The sequence below is a fragment of the Scheffersomyces amazonensis genome (genome assembly GCF_036850825.1).
Source record: "Scheffersomyces amazonensis strain UFMG-HMD-26.3 chromosome Unknown RJT21scaffold_3, whole genome shotgun sequence".
Classification (NCBI taxonomy): Eukaryota; Fungi; Ascomycota; class Pichiomycetes; order Serinales; family Debaryomycetaceae; genus Scheffersomyces; species Scheffersomyces amazonensis.
Genome location: NW_027042743.1, coordinates 67965 through 81737, shown reverse-complemented (window position 1 = coordinate 81737; position 13773 = coordinate 67965). Strand labels below are relative to the sequence as shown.

The following is a 13773-nucleotide window of genomic DNA, read 5'->3' as shown; positions in this document are numbered from 1 at the left end:
ATGTATACATAACTAATACAATCTAACGCTTTATGCTTAGAAATCTTTCCAATACTCGAGGATTAAAATCAGCTCGTTTAGAAACATATTGTCTTACAGTATATGGTTTTAAATTAGCCAATTGACCTTCAGTAACTAAAGAATTTATTAAATCAGCTCTAACGGTAAACAAATTACCAATTTCCTTTAATAATTGGAAATTCTCTGATAATTCACCATTACCCCATTTATCAATAATCGATTGATATCTAATTACATCTTTAGTAAGAACAATTCCACCAGTAGAATTAACCGTAAACTTTTTATAATGTTCTAATAATTGATTTAAGAAATTGATTCCAATCTTATTAAGGAAAGAATCTAAATTCTTACCATTTAAACTTGAAGAAGCTTGAGTATAAATTGCTATAAGAAATTCACTAATATCTTCACAAGCTTCAGTATCATCTTCAATTGTATCACAATAAAAATCTTTCTTCTTTTGTTTAGTTAAAAAGTAAGTAATTTTATTTGCTATAACTTCTAAAGTTTCTGTTAAAATTATATTTAATGATAATTCACATCTGGAAACATAACTATTAGTTAAATTAATCATTCTATTTTTAATATTAGGAGTATTAATTGAACATGGTAATATAATCTTTTTAATACATGAAGATATTAAAAATAATACTTCACTAACAAGATTGAAAGTTGTTAAATAATTAAGATCAAATGATGAATTGGAATTAACTTTTGAACTAATACTTTCTTGTTTAAGATGATCATAAATTACTTCTAAACCTCCTCCCACATAAAGTCTACCGAAATCAAATAAAAGAATTTCTAATATTTCTAAAGAATATTCTGGTACTTTATTTGGAACTAATTCAAGTATCCTAGCTATTGATTCAATAGCTGATTTTAATATAATTTCTACTTGATTAATATTAATATTTTTAGTGGTAAAATCAGGAAGATTATTTTCAAAATCAACAGAATTTCTATCAGTTAATTTAGCTTTAACATAATCTCGGAATTGATTTAATCGTTTCCTTTCTAAAAATTTAAATCCAAATTTATCTCCATGACCTGCTGCTTGTTCAGAATTCCGAATTTCAAGACTATCTAAATTATCAATCTTTGTAGATAATGCATTAGTAGTTATAGCTCGTTCATTATATGTATGAAAAGAATGAACCACTCCAAAAATTAATTCTTCTAAATTCTTCTTTTCTCTGCCAATATAAATTTGATCAGAAGTATATTCAATAAATATATCATAATATGATTGATCTAATATTGAACTTAATTCATCATCTTTATCGAATTCTTCAACTGTAACAAAATTCTTTAATTCTTTAGTAAAATCTCCTACTAATATATATAATGTATGTAATATTCGAACATGAGCTAATGAACTTACTGATAATGAAAATTGTAATAAAGTTGATACTTTATTTTGAATGATTTGAGCATAAACTCTTTGAATAAAGATTTTAACTACTTGAACTGGATCTTCAAATATCCTTTGTGCTTCTCTGGCTCTACCCTTTATTACTGCACTGGCAAAATTTAATATTTCTTCAGTTGAAGGATCTTTAATTATTTCACCAAATTTAGGATCTGATAATTTAGCCCAAATAGTTTCATTATCAAGAATTGAATTAATTTCCATTTCTTCAGGAGGAAAAATATCACTTTTACTAATATAAGTTTGTACTACACTTACTCCACCATTAAATGCAAATAAAATTTTGGATATTTCATTTAAAATATCAAAATTATCACCATCTAATGCCACTTCAAATTTATTTAAAAGGGCTCTTTCCATATTTTCACTATACTTTTGTATTGCTAAACTACATTTAGTAGTTTTAGATAATTCAGGTGATTCAATCTTTTTAGCCAAAGTTAATAAATTGGCTACAACTTTAGCACATCGTATTCTATTATCAAATGATTTACTTGTTCTTAAAGTTTCTAGAGGTTCATACTTTTCTTTAGTATAAAATCCATGATAAGCTCGAATTAAAAAAATGGTTTCAGTTGATTGATCTCGAGAACTGGTGATTTTATTTAAGGAATTGGCCAATGGATTAATTCTAACTGATACTTCTGATATATTACTATCTAATATAGCAAAATTATTAATTGAATTTGAGAATCTATCAGTTAATTTAAGTACTTGTTCACTATGTTTTAATTCAACTGATGATACTTCTGATTCACTCTTTTGTCTTATTTGTTCTTGTCTCAGTTGCAATTGTTTAAGTTCTCGTAATGTAGATTCAAATGTTCTTATATATGGTTTAGGATCAAGATACTCTAATTTATTAACTTCAGCACCCTTTTGAATATGATCTTTACTAAGAATTTCTACAAATTCATTAATAGATTTCCCCTTAAGAAAGTTATCGGGCTTTAAATATTCCTTAATCTTTTCATCTAGATCATAGATTGAGAATCCACTCATATTTATATTGGTTACTAATGCAATTGTTGAGTTAATATGTAATTTATTATGGTTAACTATATACGGTGTTATGGTTCCGATACTGGTAGGTGTGCATGTTCCTGCATAGAGCCATAGCCGACTATAACGAAGACCACACACTCTACCCTCTACTTTGGCTTAATGTTAATGTTACACTGGTTACTACTCAAACTTACTACAGTACATAAATGAATGCTAATTGATGTAAATTTAATAAACTAGTAATATATAATATAATATAATATATAATATATAATATAATATATAATATAATATATAATATATACGAAACCTGGTTCAATAAAGAACAAGAATCTTATAGTTGACTAAGTATCACATTTAGTTAGCCTTGAAGGTGATGTGACACTTACCACAGTATTGTCTGTCCTTCATGTTAGCCATGAAGACACCAGCACCACAGGTTGGTTGAGGACATTCTCTTCTTAATCTTTCAACCTTACCTTCACCATCAACCTTATAGTAGGTTAAGACAGCTAATTTGTGCTTTCTGTGCTTGTGCTTAATCTTCTTTGGGGTAGTGTAAACCTTCTTCTTTCTCTTCTTACCACCACCTCTTAATCTTAAGACTAAGTGTAAAGTAGATTCCTTTTGGATGTTGTAATCAGATAAAGTTCTACCATCTTCTAATTGTTTACCAGCAAAGATTAATCTTTGTTGATCAGGTGGAATACCTTCTTTATCTTGAATTTTAGACTTGACATTGTCAATAGTGTCTGAAGATTCAACTTCTAAGGTAATGGTCTTACCAGTTAAAGTCTTGACGAAAATTTGCATTTTGGCTTGTCCGCAAGATATGCTTCTTTCTTACCAAGAGTATGTAGTTTCAAAATCTTTAAACCACTTGTTAGAAACAACGTTAGTGAAATATTAAATTTTTTTTTAGCCTGTGTCTGTCTGGCGAAGGCGAGCGAGAAGAGAGAAAAAAAAAAAAGATATTAAATTTTGCATATGGCTAGTCACGTGTATATTTCATATAGTGAGCATTGTCTAGGGATAGAGCCCTAGTGATTAATTCTAATAAACATACTAAGATGATCTTCAGGTGCACATCCTAATTGGGAAGTCTACACCGTATACAGTATTCCGCAACCACGCAATTCTGGGAAATGACCACTTCACAGCCATTGATCATGAAGCAATTTATTTGACATTAATCATTGTCATTTTTAAATCATCTCGTAAATCATTTGGCATGATCGGGGTCCAGATTAAAATTGACATAACTCATATTACTATTTAACTTTTTATAATATATATAATATTTATACATACTTGTAGTTATAATAGCTTAATACCCACTTTCCTTTTTCTCAAATAGGGGTTGCGAGCCAGTAGTTGCTACACAACGCACAGTTTAGAATAATATTAATTACATCAATTATTAGCAGATTCATTATATAAATATCCTACATCAAGCATTGAATTGCTTAGTTTGCATTTAGCATTTTGTATTTCTTGTTCGAGTTAAAGATTGTTTTCATCTTCATCTGTATTTGACATACATCTACCATATACCATATACCATATACTATATATCCTAGTAACTCATTGATAAAAACCATATGAATAATAAAATATAAGAAATTAATTTCATATATGAATGATTGGTGATAGTGTATTGAACAATCGACGTAATTTGTCTATCGATGGTGGACATGCAGAAATCAGTAGTGCTCCTGAATCGAAAAGAATTAAATTACCGCCTATTCATTTTGATAATGAGTTTTTAAATCGATTGATCAATAATAATAATTCGTCTGATTCATCCTTTTCCTTCAAAAGAAGTAAACGTAAGAAGTCCTTATTTAGGAGGATCATTGATGCTATTTTATGTCGTACTTAATTCCATTGATATTAAATATCTAAGTCATCATCATCATCGTCATCGTCATTTTCATTAATTGATTTATTCAATCTATTTCCATTCGATAATCCAAATTTTATACTTTTACGATTAATTATGTTTCTTACTAATAAGTAATTTTCAAAAGATTCATAACTTGGATTCACTGCATTATTAAATTTTTCAAAACCAACAATTCTATCAACTTCAATGGAATTTTTATAGATTATTATAAAGGGTAATATTTTAATTTGTAATTTATTAACTAAAAATGGAGCTAATTCAGCTTTAATTCTTATTATCTTTAATTGTAGATGCTTCTCTGCCAAAACATTTAAATATTTATTCATTAATTGACATTTTTGAAAATTTGGTTGATAAAAATGAACTATAGTTATTGGATGTTGTAATACTATTTCCATAATCTTTTTCTCATTAGTAATGTTTTCAACATATCCAAGATCTTCTTCATCATCATTACCACGATTCTGAATCGATTGTTTAATATTCTTTAATTCTCCTGATAATTGTTGAATTCTACTTTCTCTATACTTAGCTAATATATCATCACTTTCATCTTCCAACTGTTGTAATAACTCATCATCATCTACTTCTTCAAAGTCAGACGATGGTTCACCATCTCGTATAGACTTTAATTTAGATTCCTGATATGCCTCTATATGCCTAGATTGATTATAATCCAACATGTCTGTATTTTCACAGTCTTAACTACTATAATACAAATTGAATTCGTCAAAGAAAAAACATATACACAGATACACACACGCGTTTCAGAATTGTATAGGCGATTCCTCCAACAACGGTAATTAGTATGAAATTTTATACTATACTTATATGTACGATGGATCTACTAGTTTAAGGATATCGTTAATAGCCTTGACATTCAGTTGGACCAACTGTTTATAACTTTCTTGTGTGGATGATGTAATTTCAGATGTCTGTAATAATTTAATGGACTTGATCAAATTCTCATCAATTTGTTTAACTGTTTGTAAGATCATCTCTAGTTCTAGAAGGATAGACTCTTGTTGAGATTGTATGGATGTACTTGGCCTAGTGGTGGCAGCTGAGTTAGAACTTGTCATTATCCTTACTATGATAAATGATAGTTACAAGTACAAAGTGAGAGTTACTACTTTTTTGTTAGAGTCCAAAAAATGCGATTGTATATGAGCCGTAAACTATGTATAATGCTATAAATGCTATAAATGCTAAGATTTTAATTTGATGATATACCATAAATTAATAAAATTATAATATGGTATAAATGCTGGTTGAAACTCTATCGAGCAGTTTCAATATATTTTTGATTTTGAAGTTGTTGCTCAAGCTTCTCTAATTGTAATTTATGCTGTTTCTTTTCGATTTCTCGATCTTTTATGATTTCCGTTAATAAATTTCTTAATTCGTTATTTTCATGAATAAGTTCGATTTTGATCTTTTCATTATCATTAAATTTAGTTAATAAATAATTGAACTCCTTACATAATTTTAAATAAGTTGTTCTTAATGTGGTGAATAAAGATATCAATTTCGAAGTACTGATCATTGATTGTTTTAAAGTCATCACTGTATCAGGATTGATCTTACTATTATTTTGATTATCATTCTCATTAAATGTGGTGTCTGTTGTGGCTGAGGAGCCGATATTTTCATCTGAAAGTGAATCAAATGGAGAATTCTTGTCATTAATGGTGGTCGTAGCTGATGAGGTAGATGATAAAAGTATATCATCATTATTATGGGAGGAGATTGCATTATCTTCAAATCCATTAATGGTAGATAAAACTCTATTAATTTCATCATCAAGTTTGCTTTCTTCTGGAGATGGAATTGAAGCATTAATCTCATTAAAAAGTTTGTCTATTTCTAGATCTATGATTGCTTCATTGTTACTGTTACTAGTATGAGTATCAGATTCTAACTTTTGTCTTTTTGCTAAGGGTTCATCATAAAATATTGTGTCTGAAGTTATTGAAGTTTGTTCATGAGTTGTTTTTAGTGTTGATGATGATGACAATGATGATTTAGACGGCATGCTCTTGTAGAGGTGATCTTATTCCCCTTCTTAAGTATATATTAGTACATTTACATATTAGACTAAATATTGAAAAATAAATTTTAGATGAGATGGAGTTTTATGCAGGTGCGTCACAATAATAAATTTCTACAAAAGTATACGAAAGTAAAAGATCAAATCATAATATTAGTTAAGAAGTAGATTAATGAATGAATGAGCTATGTAGGACTATTTACAAGAACTAAACCTCTCTAATTACAGGCATAAAAATAAAATGTATAACTTTTGAAATAAAGATTTTTCAGGATATCATAAAGATATGGATGCAAATATGAAATGAAATAAATAAATAAATAAATTAATGAATAAATAAATAAATGAATGAATGAATTAATGTTAATATACAACGGAAATAAAAGTTGAAATGAATGGATGAATGAATGGAATAAAATAAAATAAAATAGTTAAGCCAATTAATTGACTTCAGTTTGTTGAACTGGAGATTGAGTAACATTCTTATTAAATTTAAAGATACCCAACTTACTGACTTCATTAACGACATCATTAGTCTTCTCACTAACTTCGTTGTTAATGTCTTTTAAGACATCAGATACGAAAACTCCACTTTCTTCCCATTTTCTTGATAAAGTATCTAAAACACCTTCAAAGGCTAATTTTCCTGTTTTGGCGTTTTGACCAAAACGTTCAACCGACCACTCTTCTAATTTATCACAAATTCTACTAATGGTAGCATAAGCGGTAATTTCAGCACTTTGTTGAAATAAAGTTCTTGTTTTCAATTCTGGATCAGGTCTATAAATAACAGTTTCATTAACTAATAAAATATGATTCATAGTTAAATTATGAGACTTCATAACCAAAGTATTATTAACTAAATCAACTTCACTAACTTCACGAACATAACTTAATTTCTGACCTCCAACAATAAATGATAACCAATTAGGTATAGCTTGTTTACATCCAATAAGTCTTTCAGTTCTTAAAGTTTTATTTTCAACATCAATTTCTCTAGCAAGTATATCCACAGAAACAACATGAGTTGATAATTCATTAGGATATTTTTGCCAATTGGCTGCCGTCACTTGATCCCAAGGATAATTGAAATAATGTTTGGTTTCAAAAAGTTTCATTGACTTTGTGTGTATATATGATGATAATCGTACTCGATCTATAAATTTATAAACTATAATTTAATATGCTTATGGGATAATTCGGGATTTGGATTTGGATTTTTACACTCCTGAAGTTTTTTCTCACTTCTCAATGATCTATCGTTTAATTATGATATAAGGATAATAATAGATCAACTTATATGCCTTTATGTATATAATAATAAATATACAAAACTTAGACAGTCTATTAATAAAAATTCGGATAATTAATCCTCGTAAGACCTATAAATGAAAATTTTTAAAATTGTGGGTTATCTATTAGGATTTAGACATCTTTAAGTATAATGTTACCATTTTGCGTGTATTTCTCAAAATGAGTCCTCCTCTCATATTAAATTTCTTTTTTTCTTGTCCCTACCCTTTTTTTGCGCTTAAACCGGCCAACCTCGGGTTTGACAAAGCGAAAAAGAAACTCTAATTATACTATAGTGTGACCGTTGCATACCCCTAATTTCCTAATTCGGCACACTATTTTGGTGGCAACTCTACGAATTTAATGACTGCAAATAGTTAGAAAATAGTTAGCAATATATAAGCAATATATTAGCAACATATTTAGTATACATTATACACACTCTTTATCTAAAACCCAATTGATGAATCAGAACTAACTTCATCTTCATCAGAACTAAAATTAATAGCTTTACTCTTCTTAACTTTTGTAACTGGCTTCTTAGCTAAACTGCTAAATGACCGTTTCGTTTGATAAACTTGTTTATTTGGTGATGGAGATTTTTGGGTTGGAGTAGTAACTGTACTTGTAGGAGCACTATCAATAGCATTAGGAGTACGTCTACTAGCTGGAACCGATATTTTTGCTAGCAGTTTCTCCTTGTTATTAGTAGCTTCGGCTTCATCTTCACTATCGGATGAATCAGAAGAACTGGATTCTTCAAATTCCAGTGAATCTAAATCTTGCAGTTCTTTAAATGGTGATTTAGTAGTGGCAGTAAAATTATAGACTGATTTATTCACAATTGGGGTAGTAGCAACAGAACTGTTATTTAATTTATTTTTACTCACTTTATTGAATTTATCAAGTATAGCTGCTTTTGAATCTCCTGCTTTATTTTGTGGACCAATGTCATCATCTGAAGATTCATCACTATCGTCATCATCAGAAGAAGATCCATCACTACCAATTCCATCGAGGAATGATACCTTAGACTTGGAAGCACCATTAATGGTAAATGAATCTTTACTTTCAATAGTTGTACTTGGAAGCTTTAAAGATTCCAATGATGATAATTTTCTACTTAACACTTGACGTTGTACCGTAGGTTGTGGTTTAATTTCATCAACATTATCTTCAGCTTCTTCATTAACCACTTCCTTTGAAGTTTGTGATGATGCAGTAGCTGCATTTTTCATCAGACTAAATAAATTATTTCTAATTGGTGTTTCCTTTACTACAGGTCTCTTTTTAACAAGTTGTGCAGGAGATGGAGTTTGACTAACAAGTACTGATTTCTTAGATCTATCACCAGCTTCATCTTCTTCATCACTTTCAGATTCATTCTCAGAATCACTCTCTTCAGACGAACTTTCTGTCTTGGCATTACTTTCACTTATTGAAGTTAAGGAGATTGATCTAGATGTAATTTTTGGCTTTATTTCACTCTGTTTATTGATTTGTTGCTCTTTGTTAATAATAGTATTCTTATTAGATGGCGATTCAATTACTTTAGTAGTCTCCACTGTAGCAGTAACTTGACTGGATCTTCTTGTACGACTTGATACTTTAGGAGTTGGCTTATCTGATTTAGGTTCTTCCATTGGAACATCTTCTTGTTCTGGCTTTTCTATGGCTGTACTATTGGCATTCACCTCAGGTTCTTCAATTGAATGGTTTATTGATGCACCACTTAAACCATCAACATCATTATCACCATTATTTGTTGATACGGTGCCATTCTTCAAAGATTTTTCAATCTCTCTTCTACTAATATTGACAGACTTATCCTCAGCAGTAACATTGGCAGCTCCATTGTGACTGTTTGATTTAATCTTTGCAGTAAAGGAATCTAAACCTTCATCATCTGATTCATCTGAACTAGTTGAGAAAACTGCTTCTCTGACTTTACCTGTACTTGTATTTTTACCATTAACTTTGCCCTTAGCAGTATTTTTTAATATATTACTATTGTTAGGACTGACAACTTCCTTATTATTCTTAGATCCACTATTGGAAATATTGCCTGACTCAACATCATTGGATTTCTCTCGACTTAAAAGTTGAAGAATTTTCGATTTCTTGATGGTTTTAGGAGTTTTAGAATCTTCATTCATTGAAGAAGATCTTGATCTTTTGGTAGGGGTAGTAGCATGAATATTATTATTATTATTATTAATAATTTGGAAGTTATTAGACACAGATGAATCCTTATTCTTAATATGATGACTAGAAAACTCATTCAAAAATGTAGTGAATGAATGCAATGCAGGACTTTCGTTAAACAATAAATATTGATATACATTATTATTAAGGAAAGTAAATATTTTATCTGGATTTGAATCAGGAATGAAGGAAGCATCAACTTTTGAAGATGGATCTTTCCAAACAAGTAATTTTGAAACAATAAAATAAATATCATTAACCGAATAATTATAATTGGGAGTATCAGAAACATTTAGACATTCACCAGGTATCTGAATTTTATTATTTCTAACATTGAATTTATCTAATGGAACACTGACATTTGAATAAGATTTTAAAATTGATTTATCAATATTCAATTGATTGAATTTATATAATAAAGGATCATATAATAATTTACTAATACATTTATTGTATGACTTAATTATTGATTCAAATACTTGATGTAAATCTTCCACTTCAATTGAATCATTATTTATGGTCTGAGTCAAATGATATTTAAACCAATCATTTAATCCACATACATCAGGTAAATTAATAGTTTTAGAATTGGATTTTGTATAATATGAATATTGAGGATTTATATAGATCAAGTCAATATTAGAAAATGCATCAATTTTAAGTAAATCATTCTTACTATCTAAAATTAATAAAATCTTTCTATTTTCTGATTTAAATTTTAAGTTGATACTATAAAGGTATGCTTCTAAATGATGGGAATTGATCAATCCGGTGGGATAGTAATTGAATGAAGGATTAATGATATTAGTGATTGTAAATGGATTAAGGAATTCACTACCTGTTAAATTACTGGTTAATGATATAGTAAATACATTGGAATTTAAATTAAGAACGATATCGGAGAAATAAAATACATTATTAGGAGAATAATTTGATACTTTACCCAGAATTCTAGATAATTCTTCATTATAAGATCCTGAATGATTGAATCCATATTTAGAATAAGTACTTCTTCTTTGTTGAATATCATCATTAGATAAGATGGTCTTATTAAAAATACTATTGAAATGATTTACTATATCAAATAATTTTTGATTCTCTACTGAAGGATTGGCAATGTATAAAGTTGCTATATAATCCAATAGAGTTTTCTTAATGATTTCTTCAACAGAAGATTTCCTAATCGCATCTTCTTTATTAATAAGATTCTTAATATATTGATGGGAGATGGACTTTACATGCGGTTGGAAAAAGGTTTGTGTCTCCGAGATGGACTCTGCCGTCGACTTAACTAACGACGTATACAGGTACATCTCTAGAATCAAAAGCTTGGTTTTATCATCTACTACTTCAGACACCATCGTACCATTTTCTAGTTATTCCAAACTTGTTTAACTTTATTACTGTAAACAATAATACCCGTCTCTACTTATATAACTATAAAATTTTTTAAGAGATGAATTTTCCTTCCTGTTTCGGAAGAGATTTTGTGCGTGTAGCCAATTTGGTTTTTTTGCATTTGTGGATGCAAACTCTGAGCGGTAAGACAGATTCTTTTTATAATACTTTATATATTACTTCTATTATTTTGGCTTGTTACTTAGTGGAGTTAACTCATCAATATTCACATTCTCCAACTTCTTAAGTTCCTTTAATTTTGCTAGATCCAATATAATTTGAAGATAACTAACGTTACGAATCTTGTCCACATATTGTTTGTTCACTATGATATCTATGCACTTTTCTCAATCTCCCATTGTTAGCTCTGTTTCCAGTTTTAGAAAATCTTATGAATCAAGTCCGACTTCTAATTCCATAAGTATTTCTTCTCCATTTTCTGGATCCCTTTCATTAAGACATTCTCCTGATGTTGGTATATGTTCTTCGTTATCTGCTACTTCCAGTATATTTGGCCATTATTTCCACAAGTACCCTAAAGTAGATAAAGCTTCTGACCCTCAAACATCATCTGATAATAAAGAAGAGAAAGATAACTCCAAATCCCAATCATGTTCAGAAATTCTTCATAAGTTTAAATTAGATGATTCTACTTTAGGTATTGATTGTTTTGTACTGTCGGCTGATACAGGACTGATTCAAAATAGTATAATTAGCATTAATTTTGATAACGACAGTCTTGAATTTCATCTAAAGTTCCCGGATCTAGAGAAAGAGGAGCAGAATTCAATTCATGAAAAGGACCAAGAGACTAAAGAAGAAAAAAATGATAATGGTCTGGATGGAAATGGTCTGGAAGTAGTTACTGATATAAGATCCACCGTGGTTATTTCTCAAATGAAGAAATCTTCAGTCTTATCCAAAGTTAGAGATTTATGGTCCACTAGACGTAGAACTAATAAATCACCTACTGATATTTTAATGTCATTACCAAGTTCAGAAGAATCTGTAATAAGTGATGGAAATAGTGTGAGCCTTTATTCACCTTTATCTTTAAAGGTACCTATAAAGGACAGTTTCAGAAGGAGAAGACTCAGCTTCAGTATATTTCAACCATTTGAAAATCAGGAAAAACATTCTACAGTTAGTAATGATAACAAAGAACATTCAATAAAGTTTAAAGATTATGCAGATATGTTTATTTACAATAATTTCAAGTACCCAAGAATCCACGGATCTGCTTCTTCCCAAGAGCAAGAGTCCGATGATGGAGAAAATAAAAATGACACTAGCATAGAAGTCGACATTAGAAGTCCAACAATTGGAAGTCGAGTTAGTCCTTTGCTTGCATCCCGGTTTGAATTTCAAAAAAGAAGAAACCAGTCTTTCGACAGTCTAAAGAGAAACTTTTCAGGAACAAATAATAATAGTTTGAGAAGATCATTTTCGTTTTCAAGATCGTTGAGAAAGGTGTCTGTACCTGCTCAAGTCCATGAAGAAAATACTGTAGCTGCCAATAAAAGTTCCACACTTCCTCCCTCTATATTGAAGAACAAGGTCAATCAAAACTACGAAGCTGAAAATATTAATAGTCTCAGAGAGCAAGAAGTCAATCTTGAGGATTTCATGCATAATTTTGCAAAATTTGAAATGGAGAAATACATGAAAGAGCCTTTTCTTGAACAAATGAGATTGGAGCAGTTAAGAGAGTACTATAATAATACAAACCAAGACGAGTTTAAATAGGAATTTATCATTTGAGTATACTTAGATAAATAATAACAAAGCATAATTATATTTAGTTGATTATAAAACCTTGTAATATTGCTGAAGTAATAAATTTAAGCTTTCTCTGCTAAAATCTTCAAAAATTTAAAGCCATAAAAATGAAAATAGAAATAACTTAAAAAATAGAATTGTAAATGATTAGTATATGGCTTAATAATGAATTATTTCATAAATTCAATTTATAATTTTCACCAAAACAGATTAGGTAATAAGAGAGGGAATTATATTGGTGATATACTCTTTAAAAGACAGCGAATCGATCCAAGTCAGCAAAATTGTTCTACTTTGATGTCAATCCAGCCCATTAAGTATAAGCTGTGACACTCTCAGAAACATTAGCAACGTTTAATAGACAAAATTTGGGTATATGCTTCATAATGATAAAAATATCTCTAACCTACATAAAACCGCCAGATCAGGTACGGAAATATGCATGCTGTACTCCGAAAAAGTAGTGGACCAAATCAAATCCCGAATTCTGGGGCTGGTATAATATATATTGATTTAGCTTTCTATACTACCTATAACTTCAATAGTTTTCTGATTTACTGAATTATTAATTTAGACATACCTCTACTTATGCAGCAGATTATACTCATCGTTGAAAATAAAATCCGTAGAAAAAGAGTTTTTACATGACACCATATCTATCACACATAACTATCCATTAAGTAC

At 29.4% G+C, this 13773-nt stretch overlaps 6 protein-coding genes across 6 annotated transcripts; 1 reads left to right on the top strand and 5 right to left on the bottom strand. All coding sequences in view use genetic code 12, as the record gives it.

Moving 5' to 3' along the window:
* Positions 1-22: 22 nt before the first annotated feature.
* On the bottom strand, positions 23-3271 carry SEC10 (exocyst subunit; the record flags this gene model as incomplete). The annotated part of the gene is made up of 2 exons (XM_064882997.1): positions 23-2469; positions 2848-3271. The coding sequence occupies 2 exons, from the start codon at positions 3269-3271 to the stop codon at positions 23-25; spliced, it is 2871 nt and encodes a 956-aa protein (XP_064738171.1).
* Positions 3272-4345: 1074 nt separating this feature from the next.
* On the bottom strand, positions 4346-5515 carry RJT21DRAFT_29168 (thioredoxin-like protein). Its single transcript, XM_064884070.1, has one exon. The coding sequence runs from the start codon at positions 5045-5047 to the stop codon at positions 4352-4354; it is 696 nt and encodes a 231-aa protein (XP_064738170.1). The 5' UTR covers positions 5048-5515; the 3' UTR covers positions 4346-4351.
* Position 5516: 1 nt separating this feature from the next.
* RJT21DRAFT_29167 (uncharacterized protein) lies at positions 5517-6526 on the bottom strand. Its single transcript, XM_064884069.1, has one exon. It carries the CDS (start codon positions 6397-6399, stop codon positions 5644-5646), a length of 756 nt encoding a protein of 251 aa, XP_064738169.1. The 5' UTR covers positions 6400-6526; the 3' UTR covers positions 5517-5643.
* Positions 6527-6541: 15 nt separating this feature from the next.
* Positions 6542-7791, bottom strand: RJT21DRAFT_119856 (uncharacterized protein). The gene has a single exon (XM_064881551.1). The coding sequence runs from the start codon at positions 7530-7532 to the stop codon at positions 6855-6857; it is 678 nt and encodes a 225-aa protein (XP_064738168.1). The 5' UTR covers positions 7533-7791; the 3' UTR covers positions 6542-6854.
* Positions 7792-8120: 329 nt separating this feature from the next.
* On the bottom strand, positions 8121-11323 carry RJT21DRAFT_119854 (uncharacterized protein). Its single transcript, XM_064881550.1, has one exon. The coding sequence runs from the start codon at positions 11271-11273 to the stop codon at positions 8157-8159; it is 3117 nt and encodes a 1038-aa protein (XP_064738167.1). The 5' UTR covers positions 11274-11323; the 3' UTR covers positions 8121-8156.
* Positions 11324-12461: 1138 nt separating this feature from the next.
* On the top strand, positions 12462-13097 carry RJT21DRAFT_119853 (uncharacterized protein; the record flags this gene model as incomplete). Its single annotated transcript, XM_064881549.1, has 1 exon — positions 12462-13097. A coding segment is annotated over exon 1 (548 nt), but the record flags the coding sequence as incomplete, so codon positions are not given.
* Positions 13098-13773: the final 676 nt, after the last annotated feature.